This window comes from Misgurnus anguillicaudatus, chromosome 19 (assembly GCF_027580225.2).
Source record: "Misgurnus anguillicaudatus chromosome 19, ASM2758022v2, whole genome shotgun sequence".
Taxonomy (NCBI): Eukaryota; Metazoa; Chordata; class Actinopteri; order Cypriniformes; family Cobitidae; genus Misgurnus; species Misgurnus anguillicaudatus.
Genome location: NC_073355.2, coordinates 12,357,692 through 12,380,527, shown reverse-complemented (window position 1 = coordinate 12,380,527; position 22,836 = coordinate 12,357,692). Strand labels below are relative to the sequence as shown.

The following is a 22,836-nucleotide window of genomic DNA, read 5'->3' as shown; positions in this document are numbered from 1 at the left end:
CCTTCATCACTACCATCACTGATATCATTGTTACAATTACTATATTCATCAACAGCATCATCATCCACCCTTATCATCACTATCATTATTATAAAAAAATCACAAAATTACCACTTGGGCAGTGCGATTTGTGAAAAATATCTAATGGCGATTTTTCTGACAGAGACTGCGATTGCAACACATCGTGAATCTGTATTTCTAGATGGTAAGATCTTACTGATACTTATATGTTTCTGGTAATATAACCGTTTTCCTATCTGTCCTTTTTGAATATTTTGTCTAAGTAAACAAAAATAAAGAAATTGCTTTACTTTATGAAATGTAAATGGTCTTTGGCTTTGGAATAACAATATTTAAATAAGTGGATCCATTGTAGCTGCAACAACTGCTTTCATAATTTCCTCACTCTCTCATGTTGTTCTGAACCTGTATGAATTTCTTTATTCTGTTGAATACAAAAGATATTTTGAAAAATGATGGTAAGCACACAGTTGATTACACTGTGTGGTAAAAAGACGACAGAACTATCCCTTTAAACACTATCCACCATCATTACCACTATCATTTTTATCAACAATCACATTTGATCAACATCACCATTCCTTACCACTACTGCCACTATTATCATTACCACCATCATCATCATCACCACCACCACAATATCTTTATCACATCTATTGTCCTCGTGCTGTCAAGATTACTATGGGATGCATAAAGCATTAAACTGATTATGTAACACATCAGCCAATATTCCTATATTTAGAATATGAGTTATCATTTTTTTGATTCTTCCCTTTTTCTCAATGCTCAGTGCGATGTAACTTGATAAGTTGTGCAGTATGTGAGTCATAGCATGCTCTAGTAAGAAGTGTGCAGTAGTCTGTGGATCTGTTCGGAATTTAAAACCAGATTTGTGTCCTCAGGATCAAAGCTTTACACTGAGCCTGCGGTCTCAGTGTGTGTGTGTGTGTGTGTGTGTGTATGAGAGAGAGAGAGAGAGAGAGAGAGAGAGAGAGAGAGAGAGAGAGAGAGAGAGAGAGAGAGAGAGAGAGAGAGAGAGAGCTAATAACAATGTTTCCTTAGGAGCTTAATGTGTGCTCTTGTCAAACAGAGAATGTATTTTCCAGAGTTAACTTTATAATACTCGCTCACAGGAAACTGTGAACTGCTGTATGATTGTAGCCCCCACTGATTAATAAAATATAGATAAACAAAGTTTGGTGCTTATTTGTGTTGCAAACTCTTGAAATATTTTCAAAACATGGCCTCGCCGCAATCTGAGCTAGTTTTAATGAAGCTCAATGAATATTATCCACTCATCGTCATTAACCGAGATGCACTTCTCCTTATCACCGCATTGTGGCGACATCCCGCAACGCAGAGTTCAGCTTCAGTCCTGAGTTTTCAGGCACTCATACATTGTTGCTCGGTGCACTGAAAGGACACGGGCACTGCATTTTGGGGAAAAACACAGATCGTACTGGACGGAATATTTCCTCAGCGAGTGTCTACTAATTTAAACCTTACTTTTCACCTGCAGTGGATTTACAGCGTCGCTTCCAGAGCGCATCTTCATGAGATGCTATATGACGCGCAGGGATGCGAGGGAATCTATCCATTCAGACACTTTTCTTCCTTTGAACGCAAAAGACTGAATTCGTCTCAGCCGAGAATTACTTAAAATAAAATGTCTATATTCGTTTTCTTATAGTCAAACTTTTGTTTGGGTTTCAGCGACAAAGCCTGTTAAATTAAATATTAACGATACTTATAATAATACTTATAATAATTTCAATGTTTGTAGTTCGTGAACGCACAGTTTTTAAAGTTTGACACCTCAGGCTTTGTGGCAATAATTGGTTTGTTTGGTAAACGGACTGTTTGATGGACTCCTCAGTGCACGCCGGATTCAAACGCGCGGGAGCCACGCGCACAGTGTCTCGCATCGCTCTACGGCGCAACATGTATCCAACTCGGCGCGGGAGAACAGATACGCGTTGGAGCATCATGTCCAGGAGCGCGATAACGCTGAAGTGGAGTGCCGGTTGGATTTTGGTGGTTGGTGTCATCAGTAACACTTGGGCGCAAGGTATGTCTCGTATCTTATAGTGGACACATAAAGAGACAGGGCTCACACGTGCGTTTAAAGAAAAAACAAATGAAACATTTCTAATTTGGAGCCAACACTGCTTAGAAACTACATGTATATGAGAATGAGTAAAAATGAATCTTATATGTTTTTAGCTTGTATTTAACCCCAAATATGCCTTTATTTAATCATTATTGCATTGTTTGAGACATACAAAGTAATCTTATTTGCAATATAAATTAAGTATTTCATTATTGGCATTGACGTTTGAAGTATATGATCAGATGTGATACCGACAGGTGTGGTTGAAGTAATACCCTAGGGTCTCTGTCTGCCCCATCAATTTTAGACGGATCCCAAGGGAGAGATCACAAGTGCTACACATTAACACTGCACACTGTGTTCTTTCTATCTGTAGTTACTACACCACACCCACACAATGAACAAAGTTTGAGGAGAGGGGTCTGTCTGGAGCGCACAACCTGTGTTCAACTAACTTGCAATCATATCATACTGTAGGAAAACTTAAATGGCAAATATAAACACAGGCTTAGACCTATTTTAAGTTATATTACGTGTATGGCAGCTGTTGTAATCATTTTTAAGACACTCTTAAAAGTGCTTTAAAGGTTCTTCACAGCGATGGCACAGAGGAACCTTTTTTATCCTCAAAAAAACATTTATTTTATACTTTTTATAATCTAAAAAGCATTTTTTATCTACAAAGAGTGTTTTGTGAAACAGAAAGGTTGTGTAAGGTTCTTACCGTTCAGCCAAAAACGTTTTTTTTTTCTATGATTTTTAAAGGAATACACCACCGTTTTTCAATATTTACTATGTTCTTACCTCAACTTAGATTAATTAATACAAACTTACCTTTTTTCAATGCGTGCACTTAATCTTTGTACAGAGCATCGTGAATATGTTAGCATTTAGCCTAGCTCCATTCATTCCTTAGGATCCAAACAGAGATGAATTTAGAAGCCACCAAACACTTCCATGTTTTCCCTATTTAAAGACTGTTACATGAGTAGTTACACGAGTAAGTATGGTGGCACAAAATAAAACGTGGCATTTATTTTAAGTAGATAAAAATGAGAACTATATTGTATGGCGGAAGAGCACTTAGTTTGCAGCACTTCGTCCACGGGTGCAATAATACAGCCCAGTCTCACAAAATTTTGTTATATAGTCTTTTTTTGTGCTATTATCACGAATTTTCACGTTTTTTCGTGATCGTATAATGAATTCCCGTTTTCGTGTGATTATCACAAATTGGTTACTCAACTGTTTTGTCCTATTTTCTTACCATTGTCGCTTTGGTTTAGGGTTAGACTTACATAAAATGACATCCCTAACCAAACCCAACACTAACCCTAACGCCAGGCGACATATAAAAAAAAAATCAGAAAAAAATAGTAAACCTATATATAAAGTGACATTGTAATGCAAGCACCAAATCTAACCCTAAACCGAAGCGACAATGGTTTAAAAATAAGAAAAACAGTTGAGTAACCAATACGTGAATATCACACGAAAACAGGAATTAGTTATACGATCACGAAAAAAACGCCAAAATTCGTGATAATAGCACGAAAAAAGAATAAAAAAATATGTGACTATATCACGAAACTTAATATTGATGCGAGAGGGGAGTAGTCAGGAGTGATGATGTTACTGCGCGCCGAGGCCGTGGCTTCTAAATTCATCCCTGTTTGGATCCTAAGGAATGAATGGGGCTAGGCTAAATGCTAACACATTCAGGACGCGCTGCGCAAAGATAAAGTGCACGCATTGAAAAAAGATAGGTATGTTCATCTAAGTTGAGGTAAGAACTTAGTAAAATATTGAAAAACGGTGGTGTTTTCCTTTAAGAGTGAAGTAGTTGTCTAATTTTTTATTAGTGGTTTTATTAACTTGGTGTATTGAGCACATGCTATAAAAATATAGCAATTGTACCAATTAATGTCAGATTTGAAATGATAGACTACTGTAGCATTCAACCCATTTCCTTTAATTATAGCAATTAAGGATAATAAATGTCATTTGCATCCAAAGCTGTATCTTAATGTGCAATAATTTGGTGTGTAACATTTTAAGAATCATCGAAAAACTCATAATGATTAAACACAACTGTGAATTTGGGGGTGCTTGGACCTCCTCAATATCTATGGCGATTCTGACCTGTACGTTGACTCAGAATTGACTTGTAGTGCAAATTTCAACTACGTAAACCAACAACATAATTACATCCATCTCCCAGAATGTACTACCATCTGTCTTTTATTCAGCTCCTTCCTGGGGGTATTTTACCTCTTGACAAGGTGTTCTGCTCTGTCCACAGGGTGCATTTCTCATCTATTAGCTCCTGTAAAAATGGTCCCGGCATCCTCAGGCAGATGGCTGATATACGGCCCAGCGATCTATTCTGTTTGACAGATCTTAAACTACAGGCACCGCTGATGCATTCACTGCCAAGAGGCTTGGATAGGCTGAGGCGCATCTGATAATTGTGATGCCCTCAGTGCTAAAAGCAGCATAGTCCTTGAGTATGTCAGTCTTTGAACCGGCCGCATTGAGATATAAGGGTCCCCTTTCTTATCTGAGAAGTATTCAGGTGTGTCCTATTATGCATAGCACCGGTGTCGCTGACTCTTATTAGCATCCTGCCACCGAGTCTATATGCATCAGCAGCCTATATACGAGGTCTGCAGGGTGTTTGTTCAGAACTGCCCAGGGCTGCTTTGTTTTTCTCGTATTGATCCGACTCTTGTTTTCATCCCTAAGTGTACTTTCAATGCCCTTGGATAGCTTTAAGGGAGCTTAGTCGGGACTGAATGGAAACCCGGCACTTTGGTCAATGGGTAGAAAAAGCTCTCTGAACCTTTTTCACCTCAAGACTTTCTCTAGTGATCAATTGCTTGGCTCCACTTGAGCCTGCCAGACTTTGTAGCCCAGAACGACCAAATGGGTACCTGTCACGGAGGGTGGCGTGAAGAAGATGCAGGAGCCAGACTCTTTCCTTCACGGAAGGTGGCATTAACTACCGGCAGGGAGCGGTGGACCTCTGAAGCCCGCCGTTCCCCTGCGGGGATGCTGTATTTGTTCTGGAGCTGCCTACTAATGAGAGTCAGCGTGACTGCTGTACGAGGTGCGGAGGAACGCGTCGAGGCGTCCTCGTGGAGTGTTGAGCGTTTCATAAATTAAGGGAACCGAGTAGCTGAAGGGGTCTCTGGGGACGCGGTGGTGTCATGCGCTTGTGTTTTCTATCCAAAGGCAGAATGTGCTTCTCGTGCTTTGTTGAATAGCGAACCGGGCTCTAATTCCACTGGGATACCTGATAGAGTCAGTGCGAGAGATGGAGCCAACAACATGACACTTATTTGCACGGATACATTGAGACCGATCATTGAAAAACACACACACACACACACACAAAGCTAGTCTTCTTTGGAGAGTATCACCAGTAACACATTGGTAGACCATACCATGCATGTTTCTCGAAATCTCCTCAGATCCTTTAACTCAGAAATCTGTAAAAAGTGTGTGCGTATGAGGACAAAGATGTTTGCATGGATTTAAGCCTAATCCTGATTGTTATATTGAAATTTGCCTGCTTTGGACCCAAACAATGTCTTACTGGCACTTTGTTGCATCACTCGACAGCTGTCAGCCATCTTTTGAATATTCAGATTGTTTTTATAATCCTCCATGCTTTCAGAAACGATTTTTATTTGAATCCTCATTTTTATGCGATTAAAACTGCCTTCTCTTTAGTTTAAGTAGTATAATACACGCACACACACAAGTGCACACGTTATACACAAGTCAATATCATGATTGCTGGGTGTATACTGGTTTAAACGGTAATGGAATGGGGATATATCAAGAAAATGTGACTTTTTCAATGTTTAAGTGCTATAATTGGGTCCCCAGTGCTTCTGTCAACTTAGAAAATGTAAAAAATAACAACCCAGTAACTTTATTTTGGTAAACCATTTTCTGCAAGCATGTATAAAATAGGTAATTTACATTTGGCTCACTTTGTGATGTCAGAAGGGGATCTTATTATAATAATACCGCCCCTTTATCTGCAACTATCCAACAATGGCACTGACATTTAGTGCAGAAAGAAAGAGAGAGAATAATTGACAGCACAATTGATTTTCAATTTCATCAAACCACCATTGTGGTGATCAGTGTTTGCATTTCATCAGCTAATTTGCATATAAAAGGACACACCCAAAAACAGCACATTTTTGCTCACACCTGCAAGTGGCAATTTAAACATGCTATAATAAATCATCTATATGGTATTTTAAGCTAAAACTTCACACATGTACTCTGGGGACACTAAGGGTGTCACGATTTCGATTTTAAATCGAAATCGATCGAAATGAAGTCACAACCCGAACTTCGAATTAAAAAATGGGATCGTGCATGCCCTCATGTCATGTGCGTGCAAGAAGGAATCCTTTCTCTACAAGCTCTCTCGCGTAAAGTGAAGCCCACAAACTCACATGCGAGAAGAAGCACGCAATGTGCATGTTAATGTGAAACTATAATAATAATAATAATAAATAATAATGGCATATAGCATTTTTTGTCTTTCGAATCGAATCGTGACCATAGAATCGAAAATGTAATCGAATTGAAGATTTGGAGAATCATGACACCCCTAGGGGACACCAAAGATTTATTTTACATCCTAAAAAATCTTGTTAAAAGTCCCCTTTAAAAAGCGCAGTGCAGAAAGTGAGGGTCTTGAGAGGCATTTGCCCCTCTTTCGCCATGTTGCAGTCAGATTAAGCTGTCGCAATGCCAACTTGAAACTGTAAAGCTTGCAAAAAGTCTTCTGATTGGTCCACTGTTCTGAAACTGACATTAATGAGATACTGGACTGCATATAAACGTTTCAATTATGTAGACATGGCTTCTTAAAGCGTGACATATCCCTCATGTTGCACAAGGAAGGCTATAGAAAAGCGGAGGGATGCGTCTCTGTATGTGTATGCACTCTTCAGGGCGCATTAATAGAAAGAACTCTTCTGATTGGCTGTGTTTTGTGATTGATTGCATCACACCACGCCCCTTTTTTGCATTCAGTATGGATAGACAAATTGCCTGGAATCATATCACATCGCGTCTGGTTTTGACATGGCGTAAGCCTTGTTTATACTTGTTTACAATGCGAGTTGCATCATGCAGCAGAGAGTTGCGTGTGATGACAGTGATGCGCGATGATGGACATGACGATCAAAAAGCACATGAGAAAGTTTGTTAATAAAAGTTGAAACTGACAGATTCCTAAAATAAACTGTAATATAAATTTTTGGTCAAACCGCCCAGCACTACAATGCATCATTAATTTAACATGTACTGTATGCGCAAAGGTGCGATGTAGTCAAACAGATAAGGAGGTTCTGCCCCATTTCCCTAAAAAGCTGTAGATATCAAAGGCACAAACTTAGATGGGGATGTTTCTTTACTACCGAAGCACCACCAATGAAAGCTTGTTTCCATATGAACACACGAGACCCCAGTTCTCTGTTTTGATGTCCCAGATGGGCCGTAATGAGCATGGAAGACCGCAACTCTCTAGATGCCCTGCCATAATTATGCGCCCGAGCTCCAGTTACAGCATATTTATCTCTATGCTGCGTGACACTTCTTTAATTAAACGTCTTCTAGGCAAGGTCTCGGTATGCCAACAGATGTCTGGTGAATTTTTGACAAAATGCCCGCCTTTCTCTACACTCCCCAGCAAGACGGCCGCGGTTCAGAGCCTCAGGTGAAAGAGAGTGACAGCCCACTTCCTGTTTTCCCATGCCGACGCCGTGCGGACACCTCGCCTTCCACTGCTGCAGTCCGCTGATGTTTATTCATACGGCCGGTATCGGGAATGAATAAATTGCATGAAAATGAGGCAGCGTGACCTCTGACAGCCTCTGCCTTTTGTATTAATGGATGTCAAACTTTACTTCTTATCTGAGCAGTGGTTTACAATAATCTGCCTTGAGATGAAATATGTTTGTTGCCTAATATAAGAGAACTCACGGACAGACTGCATGCGAGTCTGTATCTCGCTTCAGGAGGCTTTTAAACGGACTCGTTCATGCGGCAAAACTGTTTGGATTGTGCAGAATGGTAATATAATCAGATAGGTTTAGACTTTAGGGCCTGTGCCGGGTAATTGCAGTAAGCCTGAGGGTGTGCGACTGTCAGTGTTTGCGGTGGAGGTGAAGATAGTTAGATGTAGCATCGCATACGTGGAATACTGCCTTCCAATATGGTCCCGCAGGAGATCCTTTTGTTTTCTATCTGTTGGCTTTGAGTGAGGGAAATAAGCCATTTTATTATACACATAATAACGTCCTTTCATTAAACAGTGCTGGAACAATATTGTTATCAGGCTAGTTTTGATTATGTCTTAAAGAACAGCTCGCCCCCAAAATGAAATGAAGTCATTATTTATTCACTGCAATGACATGCCAACCCAGTATTATATTCGGTTTTCTATTCTTTCCTTTTTCTATTATGTTATGCCGTTGTTGTGAAACACAAGGACGAACATCTGGGTTTTTAAAAACAAGGGATATTGTAATTTATATTTCAAAAACTTTAAAAATGTACTACCAAGGTAACATTAAATTACTCCATCCAATTTTGATATTCCAGTTCTATTTGGCCTTTCCACTTTTTGTCTGAAAATAGCTTAATGTAAGTAACATTAAATTAAGAAAAAAATCTCCTGTATCTCTTATGACATAAGGTCAAAGTCCCTTTAGGGAAGTCACGCTACTAGGCAGCCATGTTTGCAACGCTTCCAGGCAGTTATTTCAGTCACCCAAGACTAAAATCTGACCTACTTAAATGGAGAAAGACAGATATATCTAAAATCAAGTGCTAATATCACAACTAAACAATTTTCTGACCAACAATTAAAAATCAAGTTTTGTTTCTAAAGATCAAACTGCAATAAATAACACTATATTGAAGGTTGCAAAAGAGTGCACCCCAATTTAAACGCTGGATCCTTTGAATGACATGACTTTAAAGCCAGTACTTGGTCTTCAAAGGATGGAAACTATAAAGTCCACAAACCGAACTGAAATGAGACGGTCTACTCTAGCCAGTGGGAGTTGAGTCACCTGCTGTTCCCGCCCACTACGCCTGTCAACAGGACACAACGGGTGCATCCGAATTCAGGGGCTGCGGCCTTCCAAGGCCGTATTTAAAGGCCGATGACGTCATGGGCTGCGACGAAGGATGTGCCAAATCGAAATCTCCTTCATATGCAAGCTTCCAAATGTGGCCTTTTCTCCCCTGAAACCAAGGATTCATAGATGTATCCTTCACAGCCTTGGCTATCCCAAGGTTCAATGCGCACCTGTGACGTCTAGGTATTTGAAATAAACATTCCGAACTGTAGTTAAATAAAAGTGTGTATTTTGCAAATTAAAGGTCATTGTCACTGTTTTATTATTATAAATGATGTTTTAGTGACGTGAATTAAAATCATTGCTGCAATATTGTGCGTGCTACATTTTACCTTTGTATATTTTTAAGGTTGGTGAATTTAACATACTGTTTGATAGTTTGATCTGCATCAATGTGTTATATTTACTAAAATAAAAAAAATAAAAATCTGGCTCCATATTTATTTTTAAGTTCAAGTTCAAATTTATTGTCATTGTAACAAGTACAACGAAATTAAAGTGCCATCTAAAACAGTGCAACACGCTTATATTAACACACACATATGTATAAAAATAAATAAAAGCAGCTAAAATATAAAAATATAATATAACTTAAATAAACAGGCTCACACACACCTTTAGTCATGGTTATCCCAATCACTTATTGCACATAATTATGGTTTAGCAGCAAAGTCTAATAGGTCTTAGCTGTTGTGTCCCGCTGACAAGTGTAGTGGGCGGGAACAGCTAGTGACGCAACTCCCCCCATAGGCTAGACCGGCTTTGTGGCCTTTAGAGGCTGCAGCCTTCAAAAACCAAGCCTTGCCTTCAAAGTCTGCGGCCTTAAAAGGATCCAGAGCCTGAATTTGGATGCACGTTTTTTCAGTTTCTTTTAGAGAATATGATGCATTGATGCAGATTTAACTACCCAACAGTATATCAAAATAAACAACCGTAGAAATATACAAAAGTAAAATGCAACTCGCACAATATTCCAGCAATAATATTAATTCGCACCATTAAAACATCATTTATAATAGTAAAATAAGTAAAGTTGCAAAATATACCATCTGATGGATCCTTCATTATACAGGAAGTGAAGGATGCATTTGGAGGCCACATTGAAGGCTTTTAAATGAGCCTCCGAATTAGGACAGCCTTCATTGCAATGTGACGACATCGTTGGCTTTCGAATATGGCCTTCGGAGGATGTAGCCTTCGAATTGGGATGCACCCAAAGGGCCCTATCTTGCACCCAGCGCAATTGACTTTGTCAGTGACGCATGTATCATTCGTATTTTGCACCGGCGCACAGCGGGTTTTTCCCTCCACAGATGCACATCGGCAAACTAGGGAATGAACTTGCGCTCCCTGTGCGGTTCAGCGCAAAAAAGGAGGCGTGTTCCGGCGCAAACCATCCCTGATGCTATTTTGCAGTTTCAAAAAACAATTGCGCCACTGACCAAAAAAAAAAAATTGTCTAAAGTCAGTGCCGCGTTGCGCGTGGTTCATTATGCTATTTTAAGGGCGCATGCTTGACCATATAGCGTGCACAACGCGCACACACTTTGCTTATCTAATCTACATAGATGCAAATCATAAATTGTTACAATAAAAAATATTAACACATGAGATAAGGGAAATCATAGTGGTGAGCATTGTGGTGATAGTTTTTATTTATTGTGTGGCTGCGTTAAAAAAATCTCATGCAAATAACGATTAAAATATTTTCATTAGTTTGTTGTGTGGCTGTATTACGTTTATTTTATGCAAATAATAATTACAATGTTTTCATAAGAAACCTTAATGTATATGAACTTGATTTGTAAGTGTACTTGGGGTTGGACCTTGCTTGCGTTTCTTGGGTCTGATTTCAAAGCCCCCAAACCCTTTCAGCGGTGAGCGACGCAGCGATGTCCTCTGCTGGCGTCAGGTCATGTGTAGTGGCAGATCCACCTCCCGTTACACGGCGTGCCCGATTTTGCTGACAAGCTTGGGATTCCCCCGTCTCCTGACGCAACGATGGGGATGCCAGCTGATGAGACAATTGTGGCTATTTCCTCTCACGCCTGTTTAACCTACGCTGATTTGGGCGAGTTTCTTCCATCCCCATACAAAACAACTTCTCTGTCTTTGACTGCTCTTACAAGAACGTCGGTCTCCTCGGCTGTGAACCGCGCCTGGCGTGCGCCTGGTAAATCCGTCTTAATAATAGCAACTCGCCATGGAACTTGCGGCCTTGCGTTTAAAGGGAATGTTGAATAGCGTTCTGATTGGTTTATTTGACGTTACGCCCAAACCACACCTATGAATAACGAACCTACTTCAGACCAACCCCTTATTGATTTGCGCCTGGCGCAAGAGTTATTTCTCCCGCCGGGAAAATAGCAACAGCGCCCAAGAACCGCCCACAAAGTCACTTGCGCATTGCGCTTCGCACTTGCGTTTCAGATCGTTAAAATAGGGCCCAAAGTCTTTTTAACTCTATTTCCATTGTTACAAGTTATCTCGTCAATAAAAAAAAAACGTTTCCTGCCAATGGCACTTCCCTGACGAGTCTTTACGGTAATCTTTAATTCCGCTATTATCCACCAAGTGGCGCTCTTACGAAACTTATAAAAAACTGAAGCATCAACTAATTCAAAAACGTAAAATAACTCTTTGTATGTTTTGATCATCATTCTGAATCTGATCTCTAACAAAAGTCCTTTACAAAAATGCTATTATTTCAGCTTTTTGCTCAAAATTTTGTATTTTTAAGAAACCTACCCATATTTAAGAGGTTATAAAAAGAGAACAAATGAAGAGTTTGGTTCCAAAACGCAATAAATCCATTTTGACAAATTTTGGTAAAAACGTGTTTTCTATACCAAGAAAGTGACAAGATGAAAACAACTATTTTCTGTTACAAACTTTCACATAGCATCTTTAGGTTATAAAAACATAAAAAATTCAAATCCATAAGTTGATTTTCAAAGATTTATTATAAAAACGGATAATTTTTTCCACAAAATGCAATAAATCCATGACAAGTTTTTATTCAAAATGCTATAAATCTATTGAATCAATAGCCTATATAAATGTGCATTCATCTTTGCCATGTTATATTCACTTAGTTGACTAGTTGTACACACTAATTAAAAATATAAACATTAATGTCATTAATCAAAACACTTCCTTTGTCATATTAAGATCACTGTCATTGCGGTTACTTGACGTCCTCGCTTAACGTCTTTCACAGAGATCAGCTGTAAAATGTTTTTGGTCCTGCTCGATTTTCGTTGACTTTGAGTAAAATTATGGAAAGTTTTTCATAAGATCCTCTGGGGTCAATGTGTTAGCATGAGAAGCTTGATGCTGTCGGGAGAACAAGCACCCGTCTCCCGAGTGCCTCTCAGGGAAAATATTAGATGCTGATGGCTTACGTTTCTTTCCCATCACAGAAAACCATCACAGGTTTAGCGATGCAATTAAAGTATTATTTTGTTTTGTTTGTTGATCACGAAGTACAAAGTAGATGAGGAAAACTAGGACTCCGTGGACTCAGCGCGTCCGCCATTGTTTGTTTACATTGCGTGACTGGTGGGCTGTAATATCAGAAATGGATTTATTGCGTTCTGTAAAAAAGGAGCAGTGGCCTTTGTCGCATTTTGGGAAAAAAGGGAGAAAAGATGACAGAATAACACGGCGGATATTGGATTTTGCGTAAAATTAAGAATTTACTTTTAACTACTGACCTGATATAATACTGATTCTGGCAGTAACTCATTTTTTTCAAAAATGGCGTTTATCGCGTTTTGGAACCAAACTCTTCAAATGAAGAAAAGATTAAACTTTTTTTCCGTTTATTTTGTTTATTTATTTGAAAGCAGAGGGTCTGTTCTTTTGATTTGATATGTTGTATGTTTATATATTTAAAGAAGAAAACTTTTTAAAGAAAAAAAGCATTTTGTGAAACTTTTGTGAAAATTAGTGATGCTTCAGAACTTGTGTTGAGCAAAAGTGGCCGTGCCAGATGAAGCCTCGATTCGAAACTTGTGTCGTTAAAATCACGTAACCAATGACAAACAAAAGCTTCACTTTCTGCTAGTCACGTGCGTTATTTGCATTATTCACATTTTAGTCTCACACAATACTGTATAGATAGTATTGTACGCACATTTGTGCGTGTGAACGTTATTAAATAAAATACAGTACCGAATTGTATGAACTCATACTGGAATTTATTGCCGAACTTGAATGAGTAAATACATTTATTGTATTGACCATTCACACACATGTTGTCTAAGCTTTATTTGTACACATAATATTAATATTCATCTGAATTTCATTATCTTCTTCCAGAAGCGACTGCTATATTTTTGATTAACCAAAAGATGGTGTTCTTTTCGACACCCTCTTTGATGCTTGGAATCATGGTTCGAAACAGTAATGGTGCATTTACATGGGGCGTAAGCGTTAACGCTTCCCATTCACTTTTAATGGGTGATGATGTCATGCGTTGTAGAACTAAATTGTGGATCCATTGGCGCCGTGTCAGTGCCGTTGCTCTCGGCAGAAGTTAAACATTTCTCAACTTTTCAAGCGGCAACGTGCGCATTAGCCACAGATCGCGTCATGCAAATAACCTAGGCAGAGCCAGCCAATTACGTTTATGGAAGACCAGAGCAATGTGATTGGCTGTTGGCCACGCTTCAGTCAAGCCTTCCATCAAGCCTTGTGTGAATGTACCGTGGAAGTATCAGTGCTTCATTCGAGGCTTCATTTTCCCATCACTAATGAAAATCACAAAAATATGCTGGGAGGCAACTTGATTGGCTCATTTTACCGGAAGGCGGGACTAGAGCGACCATATTGACCATTGCAATCTCCTCCGTTTATAGCAATAGCAGTGAAGCATCTGGTTAATATTACATTTCTTTGGCTTTGCAATATCCCCAATTCATAGTAATATGAGTGCGCAATTTTGTCATGTCCGATATCTTTGCTCTATAAAAGGATGAAAAACTTTCATTTTTGGGTGAACTATTCCTCTGAAGATTTCACAGAAAAAATCCTTTCCTTGTAGCATCATACCAAATCCTGCGAAAATGTGTTTATCACCATTTGGCTCCAGATTCACAGTCTGGCTCCAGTCAGTAAGAAAGCAGTTTCTGTCAATGACCAGCTGCTCGGCCGCTCATTTCACGATGATAATGAGAATCCTTCAGTTTTGTAATCTTCTGCTCTTCTAATATTGTTACAGCGTTCAGTTTTTCTTCAACTGATAGATGCTAGAGAACAAACATCATCACGCCAGCTGCAATCTCATTCGTTTCCATTCATTATTAATGCAGGAAACAAATGTTGATTCACAGTCACCACAACAGATCCCTTCCACTCACAGCTTCAGTATGTATTATGTTTAATTCAGGCCATTAGTCCAATGGCACTTGAAGGTTGATGCTGTTTTATTTTGACATTATTTGCGAGGCTATTATAAAATAGTCAATTTATTTGTACTGAATGAAGATTGATTTTTTTAGGCCGACAGTAAGGTGCTCTGGGAAATATAGTTTTCTGTTTCTTTTATTTCCTTGCAAGGCTAACCGAGCGTCTTGTGAACTGACCAATTTAATGTTTTAATAGATTAGGGACATTTAATGCAGACGCTGTTATCGCACTATAAGGTACAAGGCCCATAAAAAGTCAATTTCACCGCAGCCTGGGCTTAATATTGCTTTATAAAATGAATCGCTTTGTCGGCAAAGCATCTGTGATCTCACATTCAGTGCTATTACTATTATTAATGTGGCAATTGATATGTTGCCTGGCAACTGTAAACAGTTAGCATGCAGTTAGCATTGTTATTATGATAATTACCATTAATAAATGATACTACAGTATTTATTTATTCAGGTTTGCATTGTCTCACCTTAAACTTCTGTATATCCACAGTATAAGTGTCTTTGGATAAAAGCGCCTGCCAAATGCATAAATGTAACACACACGCCACCGACAATCTGTTAGATTATCCTTTAAAGACACAATACTATCAAAATCAATCTTTTACAGTCGTGATAAATGTCAACCGTTTTATTGAGCATGATTCGTCTTTTTACGGTAAATGTCTTTTTCCATTATCTCGAATCAAAATATCATTTTCTTTCCTTTGCTTCTGTTGATGTAAAAGCGGCATGATATCATAGCCTGACTTTTCTAAGCTCAATCTAATCCTGAAGAATAAGGTTTTGCACAAACCACGACCATCTAACCAGCAGAGAAATGCTGTAATACAATCTCAGGTTTTGCAGGTGATGGATTATATGATGTTTAAGATGGATGAAAAGACAGAACCTGTACAGAGATATAATGGCGTAAGACTGATAAGATAAGCCAGTGAGCTGCTCGACGAGAGCGTTGTCAATAATGAAATTCCTGCCTTCGGAGGAAACTCATTATTTCGGGGCTAATTTAAATAAAAGAGCATCGGCTTGAATGAATTTGCTTTTCAATTTCTGTTTGTTTACTGCAACAAGAGGGGAAACGCCTGTGGTATTATAGGCTTAATAAACGTTCTGCATGTGCGTTCGCTTCGGGCAGATTCGCTTAGAAACTCAAGGCGAATTTTTCACTTTTAAGTCGAAATGGAAATGGCTGGCGTGCATGTGAAGTCTTTATACAGCGAAGGTTATTTCTGTTGAATAACCTTAACGTACCGTGAACGTCTTTTGAAGAGACCTTGGCCAACGACTCGCTTCTCGACAAAATGAAATTAGCGAATCTTTTAAAGTAATCTCGAATTGTCCGGGAAAGAAGAAAATGTGATACTCTTGACGGAGTGTCATTTTCCGACCGCATATAAGCTTGTTTCAAGCCCCTGGGCTGTTCTGTGTAAACATTTAAACAACAGAAGCTTGACTGAAGGGAAACAGCAGCTAGAAACAAAGCCCTCTACATCTCTTTCCTTATTCAGCGTCATCCTCCTGGGAAAGTGAGAGTGCATTCTTGTGTTGTGAATAAAATAGCAAAGTGGCAACACGACCGAATGATAGAGACATTGATAGAAAGATTGAAAAAGAGAGAGGGAGAGAGGGGGGAGAGGGAAAGAGACGCAAGCCTTGTTTTTCGTTTTCGTAAAAAGCTTCAGCGCTCTGAACCCATTTATGTGCACAATAGACTGTTCTGGCTGTAAAAAAGGTGCTTAATCCGAGTCCGACCAATCAGAGCGCAGATAATTTTACCCATAAAACAATATTTTCCTTTCTGTTCATCTGAGTTCTTTCTCTCAGTAACAAAAAAATCCTTTTCCACATCATGGAGCAGGACTATAAACCACTTTAGAATGGCTTTCACACTTTCAAATATTACAAAAATATCATTTATTCAGCTTCATAAATTTCCAAACCTGTAAGTTGTTATTTTGCCTCTGATACACACAATTTTTTTTTTAAATCTACATGCATCTTTTTTCATACAATGCCAGTTTGTACTTTTCACATCCTTAAAGTCATGGTATCTGATTTGATCCATAAACATTTTTAGTTTTTGCTGATTAAAAGTCTCCTTACATCCTGATAGCAATCACTTTGTGAAGTTGTTTAAATGTATTTGTAGAAATTTATGTCATCTGTGAAAGGCATAGGACCAAAAAATTTTCAATCAATCATAGATCTCGGTCCGAACGGACGTTGCCTTTTTTGTCCCTCATCCGTAAGCGTAATTTGAATGCCACCGCGCAGCCTGTTCACGCAGACACCAAACATCATTGGCGCGTTTACGTGCGCTCGCCTCCCGTCTGTAAACAGAGTGAGAATGGCAAACTTTTCTGAATTGACAACCTGCACAGGAGCCACAAAACTAAAGACATCTTTTATAACAACAACAGCAAAAAAATAGCAGAAAACAAATTAACATCGGTAACTTTACTGCTTTACCACGAGATGCAAACAGCTGCAGGAGGCAAAGGGTCTGAAAGGGTCGTTGCACTGTTTATTTTGGTAAGGTAGGTACGCGATATATTTGTATTGAGATGGATTCAGATATTCTACTTTGATGAAACATTGTGATGCTTATGAAATGTGTGTTTGTTTACAGATTAGCGTAACGATATAGTCACTACGTCTACACAACCAAAAGTGTGCTTTAACTAATTCCGATGTTGTTTATGTTGGTTAATTTGGTAATGTTATTCACTTTGTACTGCAAAGTTTTATCACTGGTGAATGAGACATGAGATGTGGACGTCTGATCTGTGCGTGTTCATGTGTTTTGAAACAGGCGTGAATTTGGATGGCGATTTGAATGGAGGGTGGGATCATGATTTCATTGCTAGTCGGCTACCTTTAGCATTTATACCCTACCTTTAAAGGTACAATGTGGGACTTTTAGAAGGATCTCTTGACAGAAATGCAATAAAATATATAACTATATTATCGGTGGTGTATAAAGACCTTACATAATGAACTGTATTGTTTTTATTACCTTAGAATTAGACGTTTTTATCTACATACACCACCGGGCCCCTTACATGGAAGTCGGCGTCATGTAGCCCTAAACGGCCAAACTGTTCTACAAAGCACATTTTGTCACTACGTTGTCTCATACAATGACATGTTAGCACGTTTGGTCACTACGTTGTCTCAGACGAGGACATGTTTGTCCTATGGCAGCTATCGTAGCTTCTCATTGTGTTTTGAATTTGAGGGGTTAGCTGTGGACTGAGCCGTTGGTTGTAATTCACAGTCTCAAAGCTAGATGACGTGGAAGTCGCCGCCATGTTTCTACAGTAGCCCTTAATGGACAAACTGTTCTACAAAGCAAGTTTTGTCACTTCGTTGTCTCAGACTACGACATGTTTGTCCTGTGGCAGCTACCGTAGCTTCTCTTTGCGTTTCGAAATTGAAGGGTGAGCTGTGGTTCCAATTCACAGTCTCACCGCTAGATGACATGGAAGTCACCGTCATGTTTCTACAGTAGCCTTAATGGACAAACTGTTCTACAAAGCGTGTTTTGTCACTACTTTGTCTCAGACTACAACATGTTTGTCCTGTGGCAGCTACCGTAGCTTCTCTTTGCGTTTCGAAATTGAAGGGTGAGCTGTGGTTCCAATTCACAGTTTCACCGCTATACATGGAAGTCGCCAACATATTTCTACAGTAGCCCTTAATGGACAAACTTTTCTGCAAAGTGCGTTTTGTAATTAGGTTGTCTCAGATGACAACATGTTTGTCCTGTGGCAGCTACCGTAGCTTCTCACTGTGTTTTGAATTTGAGGGGTAAGCTGTGGACTAAGTCCTTGGTTGTAATTCACAGGCTCACCGCTAGATGACATGGAGGTCGCCGCAATGTCTCTACAGTTGCCATATATGGACAAACTGTTCTACAAAACGTGTTTTGTCACTACGTTGTCTCAGACGACGACATGTTTGTCCTGTGGCAGCTACCGTAGCTTCTCTTTGTGTTTCGAAATTGAAGGGTGAGCTGTGGACTAAGCCGTTGTTTGCCGCTTTCACCGCTAGATGACATGGAAGTTGCGGCCATGTTTCTACAGTAGCTCTAAATGGACAAACTTTTCTACAAAACGTGTTTTGTCACTACATTGTCTCAGATGATGTTTCTACTGTGGCAGCTATCGTAGCTTCTCTTTGCGTTTCGAAATTGAAGGGTGAGCTGTGGTTGCAAATCAAAGTCTCACCGCTAGATGACATGGAATTAGCTGCCATGTTTCTACAGTAGCCCTAAATGGACAAACTGTTAAACAAATCGCGTTTTGTCACTACGTTGTCTCAGACAATGACATGTTTGTCCTGTGGCAGCTACCGTAGCTTCTCTTTGCGTTTCGAAATTGAAAGGTGAGCTGTGGTTGCAATTCACAGTCTCACCGCTATACATGGAAGTCGCCGACATATTTCTACAGTAGCCCTAAATGGACAAACTGTTCTACAAAGTGAGTTTTGTCACTTTGTTGTCTCAGACTACGACATGTTTGTCCTGTGGCAGCTACCGTAGCTTCTCTTTGCGTTTCGAAATTGAAGGGTGAGCTGTGGTTCCAATTCACAGTCTCACCGCTAGATGACATGGAAGTCACCGTCATGTTTCTACAGTAGCCCTAAATGGAGAAACTGTTCTACAAAGCACGTTTTGTCACTATGTTTTTCATACGACGACATGTTTGTCCTGTGGCAGCTACTGTAGCTTCTCTTTGCATCTCGAAATTGAGGGATTGTGCTGTGGACTGAGCCGTTGGTGACAGTTCACAGTCTCACCGCTAGATGGCATGGAGGTTGCTGCCATGTTTCTACAGTAGTTCTGAATGGACAAACTTTTCTACAAAGTGCGTTTTGTCACTAAATTGTCTCAGAAGATGACATGTTTGTCCTGTGGCAGCTACCGTAGCTTCAGTTCAGTTTCAGTTCAGTTTATTTATTTTGTCATTGTTACAAAAACAATGAAATATCGATGGAGCAAAAACAGACAGACACATGCTTCAAGTTGTTCACCCATTCACTCCATCACATCCCCCCTTTTAAAACCCATCATGCAACTTAATCTACACGTACCCCTAGAAACCCTTAAAGTGCTATGTCCAATAAAGTGCTTGGTGCAATAATTAATAAGTCCAAAAATAAATAAATCTAATGCAGAGTCCAGATCATAGGTATTTAGACCTCATCACAAAGGGATGCCAATAGGTGGAGGGTGGATAGACTGTCCATTGAGCAGCCTGACTGCCTGGAGGTAAAGGCTTTTGGCCAGCCTACTGGTTTTGGCCCTGATGGATCTGTACCTTCTCCCAGAAGGCAGTGGTTGAAAAAGATGGTGTGCTGGATGTAAGTAGTCCTGGAGGATTTTGTTCACTCGATTCATGCAACGGGAGGTATACACAGCTGAAATGTCTGGGAGAGTGACCCCAATGATCTTTCCTGCAGTTTTCACCACTCTGTGTAGGGCCTCCTTCTCTGCGCTGGTGCAGGACGCAAACCACACTAGAAACCCATAGGTCAGCACACTCTCCACTGCACAATGGTAGAAGTTAACCATGAGTTCCCGGGGCAGTTTTGCCCACCTTAGTTTTCTGAGGAAGAAGAGCCGCTGTTGGGCCTTCGCTGTTACAGAGGCAACGGTTTTTGCCCACGACAGATCCTCAGTCACAATTACACCTAAAAATGTAAAACTAGAAACCCTCTCCACCAGCTCGTTCCCAATGGAGAGTGGATAGTGATTTAGCTGTCCAGTCTTGCGGAAATCCACAATGATTTCTTTAGTTTTCTTTGTGTTGAGGATCAGGTTATTACCGCTACACCATGCCGTTAATAGTTGGATCTCTTTCCTATATGCAGTCTCATTGTTCTCAGTGATGAGGCCGAGCACTGTTGTGTCGTCGGCAAATTTTATTACATAGTTGGATGGGAAGGAAGAGGTGCAATCGTATGTAAAAAGTGTATAAAGAAGTGGGCTAAGCACACAACCTTGGGGGGCCCCTGTGTTGATGGTTAGGGTGGGGGATGTGTGCTTGCCCATTCTAACATGTTGTGTACGGTTTGTTAAAAAGTCCAGTGTCCAATTGCATAATGTGGTACCTAGTCCAAGTTCATGTAATTTATTTCGTAGTTTGTTTGGCAGAATTGTATTAAACGCTGAACTAAAATCAACAAACAGAAGCCGTGCATATGTGTTCCTATGCTCTAGATGTTCCAGCACAGTATGTAGCACCATAGCTATGGCATCCTCTGTTGACCTGTTCCTCCTGTAAGCAAACTGGTATTGATCCAACGAAGACGGTATTGCAGTTTTTATGTGCGTAATGACCAATCTTTCGAAACATTTTGCAACGATAGGAGTAAGTGCCACTGGCCTATAATCGTTAAGGCTTGTAAGCTTCTCTTTGCATTTCAAAATTGAAGGGTGAGTTGTGGTTGCAAATCAAAGTCTCACCGCTAGATGACATGGAATTAGCTGCCATGTTTCTACAGTCGCCCTAAATGGACAAACTGTTAAACAAATCGCGTTTTGTCACTACGTTGTCTCAGACGACGACATGTTTGTCCTGTGGCAGCTACCGTAGCTTCTCTTTGTGTTTTGAAATGTGTGGACTGAGCCCTTGGTTGGAATTCAGTCTGAAAAAAAACAAACTGAACATTTAAACCCACTAAAAGGACATCAAACACTATAAAACCTCCAACATTTTTAATACAGCATTGTCTTCCAAAAGTCGTCAAGTCTTTCTATACAATATCTTTATGTGTTAAAGGATAGTTCACCCAAAATAAAAATTCGGTCATCATCTACTCACTCTCATGTTGTTACAAACCTGTATCAATTTCTTTGTTCTGATAAGGAAGATATTTTGAGAAATGTTTACCTCATTTACTCCCATAATATTATTTTTCCTACTATGCAAGTGAATGGGGTCCACGAACGGTTTGGTTACAAAATATCTTCCTTTGTGTTTATCAAAACAAAGAAATTAATGTGGGTTTGTAACAACATGTAAGTAAGCAAATTGTCATTTTTGGGTGAACTATCCCTTTAAACATGTGGAAAGTTGTTTATCAATTCTCAATGTGTTAGGCTAAATATCAGTGAGGTTTCATCATGGAAAACCTTTTTAAAGCATGAGAGACATAACAGACATGGTCACTATATATAAAAAAGTTACATTTACATATACTGTAGGCTTGTAATTTAGTAGACTAGAGATAAACAGCTACAATATATTTAGTACCACACCGCCGAGTTCCAGGAGTAAGTTAGAAAAGTGAAAAAGTTAGGGGATAAGAGATGCTTAAAGCAGATGAAAGAGGACAGTTTTAATAAAATAAGTATGCTCAGCTAAAGATATGCTGGGATAAGCTCCAGAACTCCCATGGGTCTGTATGTAGGATAAGCGGTATAGATGGATGAAGATAAATAGGAAGTGCTTTATGGTCATAAACTGCAGTGTGAGAATTCTTCAGAAATGTACCTTTAGTGTTTCACAGACAACAAGGTTGAACAACACAACCGTGAGGAAGCAACTGCGGAATTTCGATTTTGAGGTCATCTGTTGCTTTAAAGAAAACATCACTGTGAAAAACCCTATTTCCACATTGTGAGCAGATATCTGAGTCTATAATTCCACATCGTGAACAGACATCTGAGTCTATAAAGGATGGGAAGGCATTTCTGAAACCATGGCACGCCTACCGTGGCAGTGGATGGAAATGTCTCAGATTGTGAAGTCGTCTCCTGTCTCCCTTACCCCCGCCTCTTTCCTCCATCCATTGGCAGTCAGCCTGGGCGCTTGCCTGGTTGGGAGCTTCTGGCTGCATCTCAATGCCTTGTGCTGGGTATTGATTAGGACAAACCATGAGTTTTCCCATCAGCCTCAGCCGTTTGATGTCATCTGCGTTACTTTCTTTCTTTCCCTATTATTTTGTGTCTTCAATCGCGCCAGCTTATCTTCAAATGCTGGCGACGTAGCCATCGAACGCCCCCCTGCAAACTCTATGCGCCGCTTGATGTTTCTTTACATCGCACCTTCCTTGCAAAACAAATTGACTGTTGCTTTGAGGTGGAAACTCACAG

At 39.7% G+C, this 22,836-nt stretch overlaps 1 protein-coding gene across 6 annotated transcripts in view; it reads left to right on the top strand.

Moving 5' to 3' along the window:
- The first annotated feature begins 1,411 nt into the window (after nucleotides 1-1,411).
- The window catches only part of sdk2a (sidekick cell adhesion molecule 2a), a 252,076-nt gene continuing 230,651 nt past the window's right edge, over nucleotides 1,412-22,836 (top strand). For all 6 annotated transcript variants that reach the window (XM_073856927.1, XM_073856926.1, XM_073856925.1 and 3 more), the window contains exon 1: nucleotides 1,412-2,089. In XM_073856927.1, the coding sequence (XP_073713028.1) occupies nucleotides 1,885-2,089 (205 nt within the window). In that variant the 5' untranslated portion in view covers nucleotides 1,412-1,884. The remainder of the gene's footprint in view (nucleotides 2,090-22,836) is intronic.